The sequence below is a fragment of the Meles meles genome, chromosome 8, assembly GCF_922984935.1.
Source record: "Meles meles chromosome 8, mMelMel3.1 paternal haplotype, whole genome shotgun sequence".
Classification (NCBI taxonomy): domain Eukaryota; kingdom Metazoa; phylum Chordata; class Mammalia; order Carnivora; family Mustelidae; genus Meles; species Meles meles.
In genome coordinates this window covers 40,720,481-40,733,588 of record NC_060073.1, presented here as the reverse complement: position 1 = coordinate 40,733,588, position 13,108 = coordinate 40,720,481, and the positions used below count along the sequence as shown (strand labels likewise).

The following is a 13,108-nucleotide window of genomic DNA, read 5'->3' as shown; positions in this document are numbered from 1 at the left end:
TGAACTTGGTCACTAAAGAATTGAAAAAACATAAATATTTTGAAAAGCACTCTAGATGAGTAAAATCCTGATTAACTTGAATCTTTTATGTGGAAGGAGATAGATGTGTATGTATGCGTGTGCATGTTTCTTTCTTACACTAGTTTATCTCTGAGGATATTATTTTGAAGGACTCCAGATTTCCAGTATTTTAGAAGGAACTGGTTCACTGTTTTATAAGGATATATATTTTAATACATATTTATCAAAATGATATATTGATATATAATATAACTTAATAATGGCAGATGGTTTTAGCTACTTTTGATTATCTTTTTGGACTATCCATTCACTATATACATACCCATTTTATTATTTGGCCTATTTAGGGAACATTGTTACATGATTCTCTATTTAGATCCATACTTTAGAGATTTGGTCCCAAAATCCCTAAGAAAAATCTGCTCCCCCTGTTGGCTTTAATAAAATCCAAAGATTTTGACCTTCATAATGTGGCTCAAGGGCAATCAGTTTTGTAATCACTTGGCTGAATGGCATCTAAGAGGTTTGTGATTCATGTTAAATGCATTAATAATTAACATTAAGCTAGCATAGCTTTCTTGCTTTGCTTAGTGAAATAGATTCATTGATGCTATACTTATGTATGTGACAACAAAAGTCTTATATGAATGTTTCTCTGGAATTCTGCTTTAGGGGAAGATGGTACAAAAAATCACATTTTAAAGGTATATAAGTGACTTCAAATAAATCTTGAAAATATCATTACTCATAATCTGTTAACAAGCACAAGATATAGCCACAAATTTTCTCGGTATATTGATAGTGTGCTGTAAATCAGTTAAGTGAAGAATCATAAAATTCTAAGGAATTTCTATTAAACTGGCTGTATTTTATTTAACCAAGGGCACTGAGGTTGCAACTCATCTTTTCTTTCTCTTTCTCTCCCCTTCCTCCTTCCCTTCTTGCCTTCCTCCTTTTCTCTATCTTTTTCTTTCTCTCTCTTTCTTTCCTTTCTTCCTACCTTCCTTTCTTCTTCCTCTCTTCCTCCCTCCCTCTCTCCCTTCTTCTTTCCTTTCTTCCTTTTTACCAGAAATTAAAACAAAACACATGAACAATATAATTATACATTCTGTGCATAAATGTTTTATATCCCAGGGACACCAAGTGCCCCAGAATTCCACAAACATAAATGAAATATGTTGTAAGCTTCCTTCCCTGCAACGCTGTCAGAGCTGGCGGTAGCGCCCTGGGCAAAATGTAGGAAACCAGAAGTAACTTGTCAATTTTTAATGAAGTCTTCCTCCTTTGAAGAGTCAAATGCACCATTCTCTCTGCAAACTCTGGCGATGATGACATATTTTCACTTGGTTTCCATAGCATCCAATCCTGAAGACTCCCAGAGTGGTTCTTGGTCAGGGCGATCCACCCAGGTCCCTTAGAAAGTTGGCGACCTGGCCAGCCAAAAGAAGCTTTCCGTTTTCCGGAAACTTACTCTGTCCGTGGTGCTGAACAATTCTGCCGAGACGCGCTCAGCAGCGCTGAAGAAATCTTTCCTGACGCTGCCCAAATCAGAACTGTGTATCTATTATTTACTCACGTCCTCAAAGAGCAGCAAGCTTTCTCCATCTTAATTCGACACTACCGCAGAGCAGAGTTGCGCCGGCGTGGAGAAAGGAGATCATAGGCAAGGAGGAAAAACTAACAGCAGCATTGCTCACCTGAGACCTCAGATGCTCCCATGAGTTTTGGAGGTGCTCTGCTCCTTACAGCAAAGACACCATTAAAGAAAAAATACTATTCTTCTGACTTTGCTTTTACACAAAGGTTCTGTGATATTTCTGCTCCTCCATTTCAAAGCCAGAAGATTTGACAGCAATAAGGTTTTCAAAACCCAGAATTTGCATTGCACTGACTTCCAGGACAAGGACTCATCTGCATCCGCCCAAATACCATGGCACTGCGTGCGCCCTTTGCCACCGGATCCTCCCCTTCCAATGAGACTTTCTGATTGTGTCTACCAACTCTCCTATTAGGAAACCCGTGGGTTGCATGCAGCTATTCTGTTGTATTCTCTTTCTCACTCCCTCCCCTCTCTCACTCATACTCTTGCTGGAGGCACACCAATACCGTTCTGCTGAGAAGAAAAAGCCCACAACTACCGTAAGCGATTAAGACAATATGCGCAACTCTCGCCTTTCATAGCCACCACTATTTAAATCTGGCAAGAGCCAACACCAGTCTTTGCAAGAATGGAGTCCGTAAAACAAAGGATTTTGACCCCAGGAAAAGAGGGGCTAAAGAATTTTGCTGGAAAATCCCTTGGCCAGATCTACAGGTAAGAGAAAGCAAACCCATGTTTGCCTGGGGCTCAGCATGAAAAAAATCTACAAAGCTATTTCTGTAAATCCTGATTGCTTTGAGAGATTGTAATATGATCAGGAAGTCTCTTTTTTTGTTGTTGTTGTTGCTCAGTGCTTAAACGGGGCTGCTCTGGAAACCTGCTTATTAATTCAGGAATGTTGCACTAAATGAACCTGTCTGCTTTGTGTGTGTGTATGTGTGTGTTTTTTGTTTTGGTACCTGCAGATTTTCGTCCTTTCCTACCCAGGATTTATCCTCTGTACAATTGAGAAATGACCAGCACCTGTTCAGAGAATCTGTGTTTTGGTGCTTATAACCACAACAAATTAAATTCCTTTGATGCAGACAAATGAATTTTAAAAATACAACCCTCAAAAAATTAACCAAGAAATTCCAAAGAGTAATGGCAGAAGGAAATTTAGATCTCAGTTTCAAAACCACTCAAGTAGAGAATCTCCCAGTAGAATCTTCCTCATGTGCTGAAGGAAGAAGAATCAAAATATATCAATAATTAATAGCTAAAGCAGCTCTTCTCTCAGAACCCAAAACAATGTATATGTATTTTAATTATTTGACTTCTCCAGAAGTCTATTTCTTGCATGGCAAATGTCACAGTGTTCATAAGAAAAGCCATTATAATAACCCGCAAAATGACTTCGAGTATTAGAAATGATTTAATTTTGTTTTTCTCCCTGTAGTCAATGTACTGATTATACTGAAAATTTTACACCTTTCAAGAATATTGCATGAGTACACTTTTCTTAATAATTTGAACAAAATCAAGAAGAGAGGACAGAAACAGAAGGATAAACGGTTCCAAGACAGCGCTAATTTTCACATTTGGGAAATTAAATTCTTTAGAAATGTATAGAAAATGTAAAGAAAATGACCAATACACTTCCTGATTTTCCAAATCTCTTTGGCTCTGGTGGGCTTCCTGTAGGCACCATCATGCATCTATGCGGCAGTAGGTACCGCAAGGGCCCTGCAGTCCCGCAGCTGCCCTGGAAAGAGCTGTTCTTTCCCAGCTCAATTGCTATCAGGTGGGGAGTTCAGGTGCATAGTCCAACTTTGCATGTATCAGCTAAAGTCAATGTAAAAACAAAAATACATTAGTTACATTGTTTTTTTCTCCAAGAATAAATAATTTGCCATATGTTCTGATGGTGGGATTGGAGATTAAAAATAAGCATTAACATAGTTGCAAAAGCCTTCATGACCTCTTCTCAGGTGATATTTTGTAGAATTTGGAAGTCTAACGTTGTGTGCTGGTAGCCTCAAATTGCTTGGCAGTCAGCTCCCAACCTGTGCATTCTTGGAATTGATCTTCAAATTTCATTCGCTTTACTCTTATGTGTGTGAAAATAATTGTGTGTGAATATATAATTTAAATGGGCACACAGAAAAATAAACCACATGGTGGATTAAAACACACCTGTAAATTGCAAACGGAGAAGTTCTTTGTTTAAATATGGAAAGTATCCATCTCAAGGGTCCACAGTGATTCTGCTGTTCACATTCATTCTTTTCTTCTTCTTTTTTAAATAGACATATCACGGATATCTTGTGGGCTAGAACAACACCCTCAGTTTTTAGTAAAACCGTGCCATCGCCCTGCTTTCCCGTTCTCCCTGCCCCCTTCCCTCAAGGACAAAAACCTAAAAGGAACTGAATTAGACCCGTGAAATCTTGTGAAATGCAAGGCAAATTAAAAAACACCAAACAAAGCATAAATGAGATCTACAGTGGTACGGAACATCTTACCAGAGTTGATTTGGGGCACATTTGTGTATCTGGGAGTCGCATTTTACGTCTTTGGAAATCTGCCCATGACATTTTTCAGTGTTTGTAACCAAGATAGTAATGACGCAAGGTTGTGAATAATTAATTATTCATGTTCTGGCAGTGGGAAGCTTAGGTGTCGGCCATATGCTGCGGAGGCCTTTGTTTCAAACTCAAGGAAAAGAAAGTAAGATATGTGACAGGAGAGTAAACGTTGAACTAGCAGCCCAGGACTGGAGGAATGGGCAGTAGAATGCGCGCGTGACTCTCAGACAGCTTTCACGGAGCTCCGCGTGGGCACCGGTCTGGAGAGGCCTTAGTCCCTCGGGTCCCCGGGCTCAGCTGGGGGGGCGGGATCGCGCATCCTTAACCCAGAAAGCTTCAACTTGGCTGGGAAGGAAGGGGTAGCTCGGGTGCAGGACTGAGCTGGGCAGGCCAGCAGAGGCGGGCCCCAGGAGGCTGGGTGGCTGGGTAACTGCCTGTCGCCTGTGGTAAAGCAGGGTGGACAGGAGGAATCGACACAGGTGCGGACCGTGCGCAGCTCCGGTGTCCCTTTCCCTCCTAAGCTACAGACCCAGCGAGAAAGTTAGGCCCAAACGGCCTGTGTCGGTGAATCTAGGCGCTGCAGGATGGATCCCGAGGGAATGGGGGCTGGATGCCCCCGGCCAGACCATTGAAGTCGAAGAGATGCTACCGCAGGGAGGGGGACGGGCAGGAGCCTGGAGAGCCGGGAGGTCCCAAAGCCTGGTGGCGCCCTAGCACCCTAACTCCAGAAGTAGTCGAACGTGTCAGCGCCCCACCCCCCAGCCCTGACGGGTCCAGGGAATTAGGGTGGGCGGGCGTCAGGGGTGCCTAACCCGCCGCGTCCTTGCCTTCCCCCCGCCCCCCGCTCTGCCGCTCAGGGTACTGGAGAAGAAGCAAGACACCGGGGAGACCATCGAGCTGACGGAGGATGGGAAGCCCCTGGAGGTGCCAGAGAAGAAGGCTCCACTCTGCGACTGCACCTGCTTCGGCCTGCCGCGTCGCTACATCATCGCCATCATGAGCGGCCTGGGCTTCTGCATCTCCTTCGGCATCCGCTGCAACCTGGGCGTGGCCATCGTGGACATGGTCAACAACAGCACCATCCATCGCGGGGGCAAGGTCATCAAGGAGGTGGGCAGCCGCTGGCCGTGTGGGTTCGCAAAGCCACATCACCTGTTTGAGCTCCATTTTCCCCCCAGTGAACGAGGAAGGCCTGGATGCTCGCTCAGCCCCCCGCTAGCTCTGCCGTTCTAAAACAGGTGTAGACCCGCGGTAGCAGTATTACCTCCCCTTTCCTTCCTGCTCTCAGAGCCTTCCTTTCCTCACCTGCAAAGTGGAAAATAGCATCTAGCTCACTTGATTTTTGTGGAGTGACTTCATACGAGAAGTTGCACAATGTCCGTCAAATTTAAATCGATTTTTTTTTTCACTCGGAAGAGTGGGGCTGCGTATCAGTGATGATGTCCCCCTGGTTTCCTTCAATTCCTGCCAAGCATTCTTAATAATAAAAACGAAACAAAACCGAAATCAAATAAACTGTGGACATGTCGGCACTTTCCGCCGACGGGCCTTTAGGAGCTGCCCACCTAACTGATGGAGAAAAGCCGCGGCTCGGAGTGCCTCGAGCTCACAGGGAATTCAGTCCCGTAATCTCGTGAATGTGTTGGGGTGACACCCAGGGAAAGGAGGGTCAACGTCAAAGTCACCGAAACCCGTGGTGTAGACTTCCTGGTCAGGGATCTGAGCGACCTTAAGCAAGGGTTGGGAGGAGAAAATTCGGGAACCGACTTTGCGTGAGAAGCGGTGCATGCGGCTGGGCCCCGGGGATTCCGGGAGACCAGGCAAAGTGCATTTGGTTTCAAAATACTATTCAGAAGGAGAAAACGGATTCTCAGTCCCCCTGGCGGGATTAGCACTCCTTTGCCTTTCAGATGCAGATATTTACTTTAAGGTTCACCTTGTGGGGCCGCCTAGGATAGCTAGGGCGGAGCTAGGCCTTGACCTTCAGACACACCCCTCCCCAGCTCTTAAGACCCTCCTGAACAAATTCTCCTCTTCACGGGCCAACCCAAGCCCCCACCAATTCCCAAGGCTACTCCAAATCTTTCTGGCCTACGCCCATCCCTATTTTTCAGGGACGACCCTTTCCTCTGGCTCCTCCAACCCCCTCACCTTCCGTCCCAATTTCCTTCGTCAGAATTCCCGTGGTTGGATTTCATTCTGGAACGACCCCACTACCGCATTAGTACTGGTTGGTGTTAGCTAAACGGACCCCACTCAGGGTCTCTATCCCTAGCCAGCAAATCTCTCTGTGGAGAGTTCTAATTTCCTCAGGCACCGAGGGGATCAGACTTGCCTGACGGTAGTCGGGGAGCAAACCCAAGGCGTCCAGCTTCGCCATTAATTGCAATACATTTCAAATGAGCACAGTTTTTCCGTTAAAAAGAAGCATCTCTTCTCTAGAAGAAGGTAGACATTCAATTTTGTCATAAAACGAAAATTCAGCCACCTCCACCTCCAGAATGCAGGGAGTACCCCGGGGGGTTGAGGGCTCCTGGACGTGAGTCTGCAGCCCAAATACTGACTCTACTCTTTCCCTCCACCCCGTTCTTTCCCCCTACCCCCACAGAAAGCCAAATTCAACTGGGACCCAGAAACCGTGGGGATGATCCATGGTTCTTTCTTTTGGGGCTACATCATCACCCAGATTCCGGGCGGCTACATCGCGTCTCGGCTGGCCGCCAACAGGTAACGCTCCCCCAGGGCTGGGGGTCTTGTGCCTTCGAACGGGCATCAGAGGCTGGGGGCAGGGACGACAGCCCCGCGGGATAGGGACTTCTGCGTGAGGTCTACTGGTTCCCGGGTACCTCCGCTCTCGGGGCTGGAAATGTTGGTGCCTCCTTTCAGAATTTGGCACCCAAGAGTATTTGGGCTCGCCAGGCTGGGCGCTGGTTGCCGCTTCCTCTCTGTTCTGGCTGAGCCAACTTTACTCCAAACGGTCCACATGCCTTAAGGCCTGGTAGGAACTGAGACAGGGAGAGGAGTGGACCGAGCCGGGACTGAGCCGCTGGGTGCACAAAGGGGACGCAGCGTGTGTGTGTGTGTGTGTGTGTGTGTGTGTGTGTGTGTGTGGTTAGGGGGATAGCGACACGTGCTGTCTTCTAGCCAGTGCGCCCTATCAGGTGCCCCGGTTCTTCTGGTGCTGACCTCCTGGCAGGGCGCACCGAACGACGGGCCGCAGAGTCGCCCAGATGGTGCTCTGGGTCTGAAGGATTTGTCTCTATGGAGGCAGGCGGGACTTCAGGCGCCCGGGGTGCGATTCCACCTGTTAATGAGCGCCAGTGAGTAGGGGCGGGGGTGGGGACTGAGCTCAGCTGAGTCCTGAGGCTTCCAGCTAGCAGCGGGGGACTGCAGCCCAGGTCCTAAAGCCACCTCCAGGGATGCCACTGGGGTCACCTGCAGAGACAACCCTAAGTATGGGGCATAAAGACCGATGGGGTGGGGATATTTAGGAGCACAGCCTGACCATTGCAGGGTGAGAGGCAGCTTTATCTGCTTCATGGTGTATATTAAGATAAATAAAACTAAATACATTCTCAAGGCTGAATTATAAAACTGAGAAGGAACTCTGGCACCCACCTTTTCAAGTGTTGTTTCATAGAGACACCCCCCCCCAAAGACTTCAGGTCTTTCCTCAGATTTTGTATCTGTGACTTCACCCCCCCCCCCATCCAAAGTTAGATTTTCTGGGGAAAGATATCTTGAGCTGGGCACGCTCTAGTCTTGATCCCCTCTTTGCATTTGCTTTCGTAAATGGGTTCCTTCTCATTTCTCAATAAAATCTCCCAGGAGGCCTCTTCTAGTGGCTTTTGTCACCTAAGGTCCCATTCACCAGCGGTGACTTCCTGCCCAAGATTTTTCTGTCCCCTGCAAAGCCTCAGGAAGAATTCTGGCAAATTTATTTTCCTCTTCACAATTGCTTGGGCCAGAATTTTTGGACAGCCCTTCAAAAAAAGAGAGTAAAAGATTAGGAATAGTGCCTTTTGAATATCGTCTTTACCCTGACATCATGATGGTTAGTACTCAGACCCAATAGGAGACAAACTATTCTTTTAAAAAAGGAATCATTTTATTTATTTATTTTTAATATTTTATTTATTTGACAGAGAGAAATCACAACTAGGCAGAGAGGCAGGCAGAGAGAGAGGAGGAAGCAGGTTCCCTGCGGAGCAGAGAGCCTGATGCGGGCTCGCTCCCAGGACCCTGGGATCATGACCTGAGCCAAAGACAGAGGCTTTAATCCACTGAGCCACCCAGGTGCCCCAAAAAAAGGAATCATTTTAAAATGAAAATCATTAACTATCTAGAAAACCCAATTCTATGGATGGGATAAATCAAATTAAAGAAAATGTTTCCTTAAATAGTACTGGTAATGAACATACTACATTTTTGGATCCCTAAGTCACAATGTCTCGAATCATTTTTTTCTCCTCAATTTTTTTTTCTAAGTCAAAATAAACTTCCTAGAAAAATAGTCCAAACATACGTTTGTGAAATATTTTCACTTCGGGGGAAAACAACCAATAATTCACAAAAAACCAACAATGATACAAGAAACTCAAAATAATGTGAAATGTAACAATAATGGCTGTGCCTTTAAGGTTTTTTCAGAGTCAAAACCTTCAGCTTGCCAATTGTTAAAATGCTAACATTTTCCTGCCAGGAAAAAGCACCAGGGATGCCCTAGCTTTCCCTCTTTGTAACACTGGGAGGTCAATAAACCGGTTTTCCTGGTTAAAAAAAAAAAAAAAAATCTTATTTCTATACTATCATTTTGTTATGTTTAGTGAAGACTCATGCTAACTCAGGTTCTAATTTTTTTGGTAGATTTCTTTTAAAGGAAAAAACTGTGAACTTTAGAAGTCACATTTGGATCTCAAGCCACCTTAACTTAACCTTTGTATGGATATTCAAGGAAGAGAAACTTAATATCTTCATAATGTTTTCAATGTCTTGTGCTCTCCAAGACTGAGAAAGCTAAAATTTATTGTAAAATATGACCAACATAATAGAAGATAAAGGCTAACTTCCTTATCAGATCTTTGGGTTTTGACATCTTTGTCTCACTTAAAAGATATAACATAATGTTACAAATACAGTTGAAGCCTCCTGTGAAAACAGGTTTAAAAAATGTACAGAATTCCCTTTTCTGATGATGAAGTATTGTATCCTAAGAAAAATATACAAAAAAGAAAATATAATAAAAACCATAAATTAATCACACAGAGATCTTATTGTTAACATGTTGATAAATGTTAAAATAGTCATATATATAAGCTACATAGAATTTTATCTTAGAACTTTTTTATTAACACAAAATCTGAGAGATTTAGAATTGGTTGGAAAGAGGTACATTTCCTAGTATGATCCTTTTTCAGAAATAGAAAAAACAATACAGCAAGACAAGTTTTCCACCTACAAATATTGTATGCCTATTCAAATAAGCTCCTCCCTATAGACCATCTAATAGTAGAACAAGATTTCCCTTGAGTGGGATACTAGGGACAGATTCCTTTCCCTCTAGGTGTAAAAGCTCACTTTGGAAAATGTTTGCCATCACAGTTATGGGTGGAACTAGAGTAGAGGAACTGAGATGTGTGAACACTGCTCCCCTAAGGAGAAGGGCTCCTGGATACACCTCCTGGCAAATTTCTCAATGAAAAACCAACAGCAATGATGTGGCTTCTCCATTTTATGCTTTAAGCAAAGGCAGCTACACCCTTGGTCAGAATACAGAATCTTGGTCCCTCTTCTGGTCAGATTCTAAGTATTCTTGCTTCTTCATTGAGAAAAAAAGCTAGGGAAGAGAAATCTCAGTCCCAGGGGAGGACTCTTGCATCATTTTTTCCTTTGTCTTTTCTTAAAGGGCTATAGCACGTCCTGGACAGGAGAATTTAGTCACCTCCCTGGAGGGCGTTGGGGTGAGGAATCCAAGGAAGATTCCTTACAAAATCTGCAATTTTTCTAGATGAGGACATATTTACTACAGTGATAACAGTGTGTTGGGGGAACTTAATGTTGCCTCTAAACAGTACAAGACACGGGGCTTACGTTAATCCAGATAATTACAAATGTGGACTTGCTAAGGATTATTTTTATCTTGCATTTTGACTGATTAAGAACCTAGGCAAGTACTTAACAGGAAAAACAACAGAATTTTTGCAAAGGACATAATCAAGGATGGTCATATTTATCAAGTAGTTGGTCAACGTTATGTTTTCAATGGACAATAGGATCTTCACACTGGACAACATTATCTTCCTTCTTTCTAGGGGGCAATATTATATGAACCTTATTTAAAAATTTTTCCAATCCTCTTCATATCTTCTTGATCTGCAAATGGTGATTTAGTTTTTTACATGGCACTTATGGTCAGCTGTCCCACCAGTATCTTACTTATTTATCTTTTTGTTTTGTCCAATAAAGTGTAAGCTCCATGAAAGCAAGCATTTGTATCCATGTTGTTCTCACTGGTATATCCCTAGCATCCCTATGACCCAAGACAGATATTTGTTGAATAAATAAAACGAAAGTGGCTGGGCTTTAAAAAAAAAAAAAAGGCAGTATGGCAGAGTGGTTAAGATACAGGTTCTAAAGACAAACCATGTAGGTTCAGACTCCTAAAGGTACTACTTAATAAATGGATAACATAAAATATTACTTAACTCCTCTGAAATTCAGTTTATATTTCTGTAAAAGGGGACTAATCAAAGTACCTATGTGATATGAGTATCATGACAGCTAAATAAAGAATACATGTAAGGTTCTTAGAAGTGCCTGGCCCTCATTAGATGTTGGCTGTTATCAGTTATTATTATTATTATTTAAAGATTTTATTTATTTATTTGACAGAGAACACAAGTAGGCAGAGAGGCAGGCAGAGAGAGAGGAGGAAGTAGGCTCCCTGCTGAGCAGAGAGCCCAGGACCCTGGGATCATGACCTGAGATGAAGGCAGAGGCTTTAACCCACTGAGCCACCCAGGCACCCCCTATTATCATTTATTATTAATAAAGCCCTAACTTCAGAAAAAAATGAAAGATAAATAATATCTTAAGGCCATTCAGTATTATTTATGTTTAAATCTGTCTTAAATATTAGTAATGCAAAAGGATTATTTCTTTTTTTTTTAATATTTATTTTTATTTGTTTATTTACAGCATAACAGTGTTCATTGTTCTGGCATCACACCCAGTGCTCCATGCAGTACGTGCCCTCCCCATTACCCACCACCTGGTTCCCCAACCTCCCACCCACCCCACCCCCCTGCCGCCCCTTCATAACCCTCTGGTTGTTTTTCAGAGTCCATAGTCTCTCATGTTTCATCTCCCCTTCCAGTTTCCCTCAACTCCCTCTCCTCTCCATCTCCCCATGTCCTCCATGTTATTTGTTATGCTCCACAAATAAGTGAGACCATATGATACTTGACTCTCTCTGCTTGACTTATTTCGCTCAGCATAATTTCTTCCAGTCCCGTCCATGTTGCTACAAAAGTTGGGTATTCGTCCTTTCTGATGGAGGCATAATACTCCATTGTGTATATGGACCACATCTTCCTTATCCATTCATCCGTTGAAGGGCATCTTGGTTCTTTCCACAGTTTGGCGACCGTAGCCATTGCTGCAATAAACATTGGGGTACAAATGGCCCTTCTTTTCACTACATCTGTATCTTTGGGGTAAATTCCCAGCAGTGCAATTGCAGGGTCATAGGGAAGCTCTGTTTTTAATTTCTTCAGGAATCTCCACACTGTTCTCCAAAGTGGCTGCACTAACTTGCATTCCCACCAACAGTGTAAGAGGGTTCCCAAAAGGATTATTTCTATTGTGATGAAAATGCATCTTTCCACCCGTCAGATTTCCAGCTTTATTAAAATTATTTTCCCATACACATTATTACAGCTAAAATATTGTCCACTGAAAATGCCTTAAGTCTCATTTGAAGGACTGTCTTAGGAAAGCTTTTAAGCCAAGGGATAGGGAGTGCTAGTAATTCAATGCATTCAGTCTTGAATTCTAGTCTGGTATTGTAAAAACAGAGAAATCCATTTAAGTCTGAGGTTAGACCTCTCTGTAAAAAGTTACAGTTTATTTCCTCCAACTCCTCTTGTTTATTTAAAAAGGGTTTAATTCCTGGTGCAACGTTTTGTCTTTCCAGTTATTTCTTGGGTTTCTAACTTGGCTTTTGCTAAAGAAAAAATAGTTCTTTATTTGAATAAGAGATTGAGGATCCTGTTTGTAACACGCCGTGAACTTCAGCTAACAGAAAGAACTAATGTTAGAGGGAGATAAGACTCATCTAATCCACGTGGAGATCAGGAAAGGAAATAGAGAATCATGGAGGTGATGAGTTGCCCCAGATCACAAAGAGCTTGGGACTAAAACTCAGATGGCCAGCAACGCATGACCTCAGGCTATCTCTACACTGAAATTTAGCATCTCTGCTTGATACCATGTACTTCACCATAAAGTTCACTTTCAGGAGCAAGCTGAGCCATCTGCTCTCTCAATGAGTGCCTACAATCTATCACGCCCCAAATCCAGGAGAGAAATCCAAGAATTAGAAAGAGAAGCCTTAGGCTGGCCCAAGGGAGTCTTGGGTTTTGGTGGCAGGAGAAACATACTGTATTTTGTGTGTGTGTGTATGGACTCCCAAACAATTTGGTTAAATAGCATGAATGATTCTGTTCTTTTCTCTGCAAGAGACAAAAACCTAAACTTGATAATGGCTTAGGCAAATAGTGTGGTTTTCTATAGGAGAAAATAATGGCATTTAGAACTTTTTCTCTGTACCTAGCACTTTGGTAGTATGTGGGCTTCTGCAATCACTGAGCATCACTGGGCAAGGGGGTGGGAGTTTTGTGGGGAGGGGGTGGTTGGGGTA

General features: G+C 43.3%; 1 protein-coding gene across 1 annotated transcript in view; it reads left to right on the top strand.

Moving 5' to 3' along the window:
* Positions 1 to 1,393: 1,393 nt before the first annotated feature.
* Positions 1,394 to 13,108, top strand: part of SLC17A6 (solute carrier family 17 member 6) — a 43,177-nt gene continuing 31,462 nt past the window's right edge. Inside the window, exons 1-3 of the mRNA XM_046016266.1 lie at positions 1,394 to 2,335; positions 5,046 to 5,298; positions 6,797 to 6,915. Of these exons, the coding sequence (XP_045872222.1) occupies positions 2,250 to 2,335; positions 5,046 to 5,298; positions 6,797 to 6,915 (458 nt within the window). The 5' untranslated portion in view covers positions 1,394 to 2,249. The remainder of the gene's footprint in view (positions 2,336 to 5,045; positions 5,299 to 6,796; positions 6,916 to 13,108) is intronic.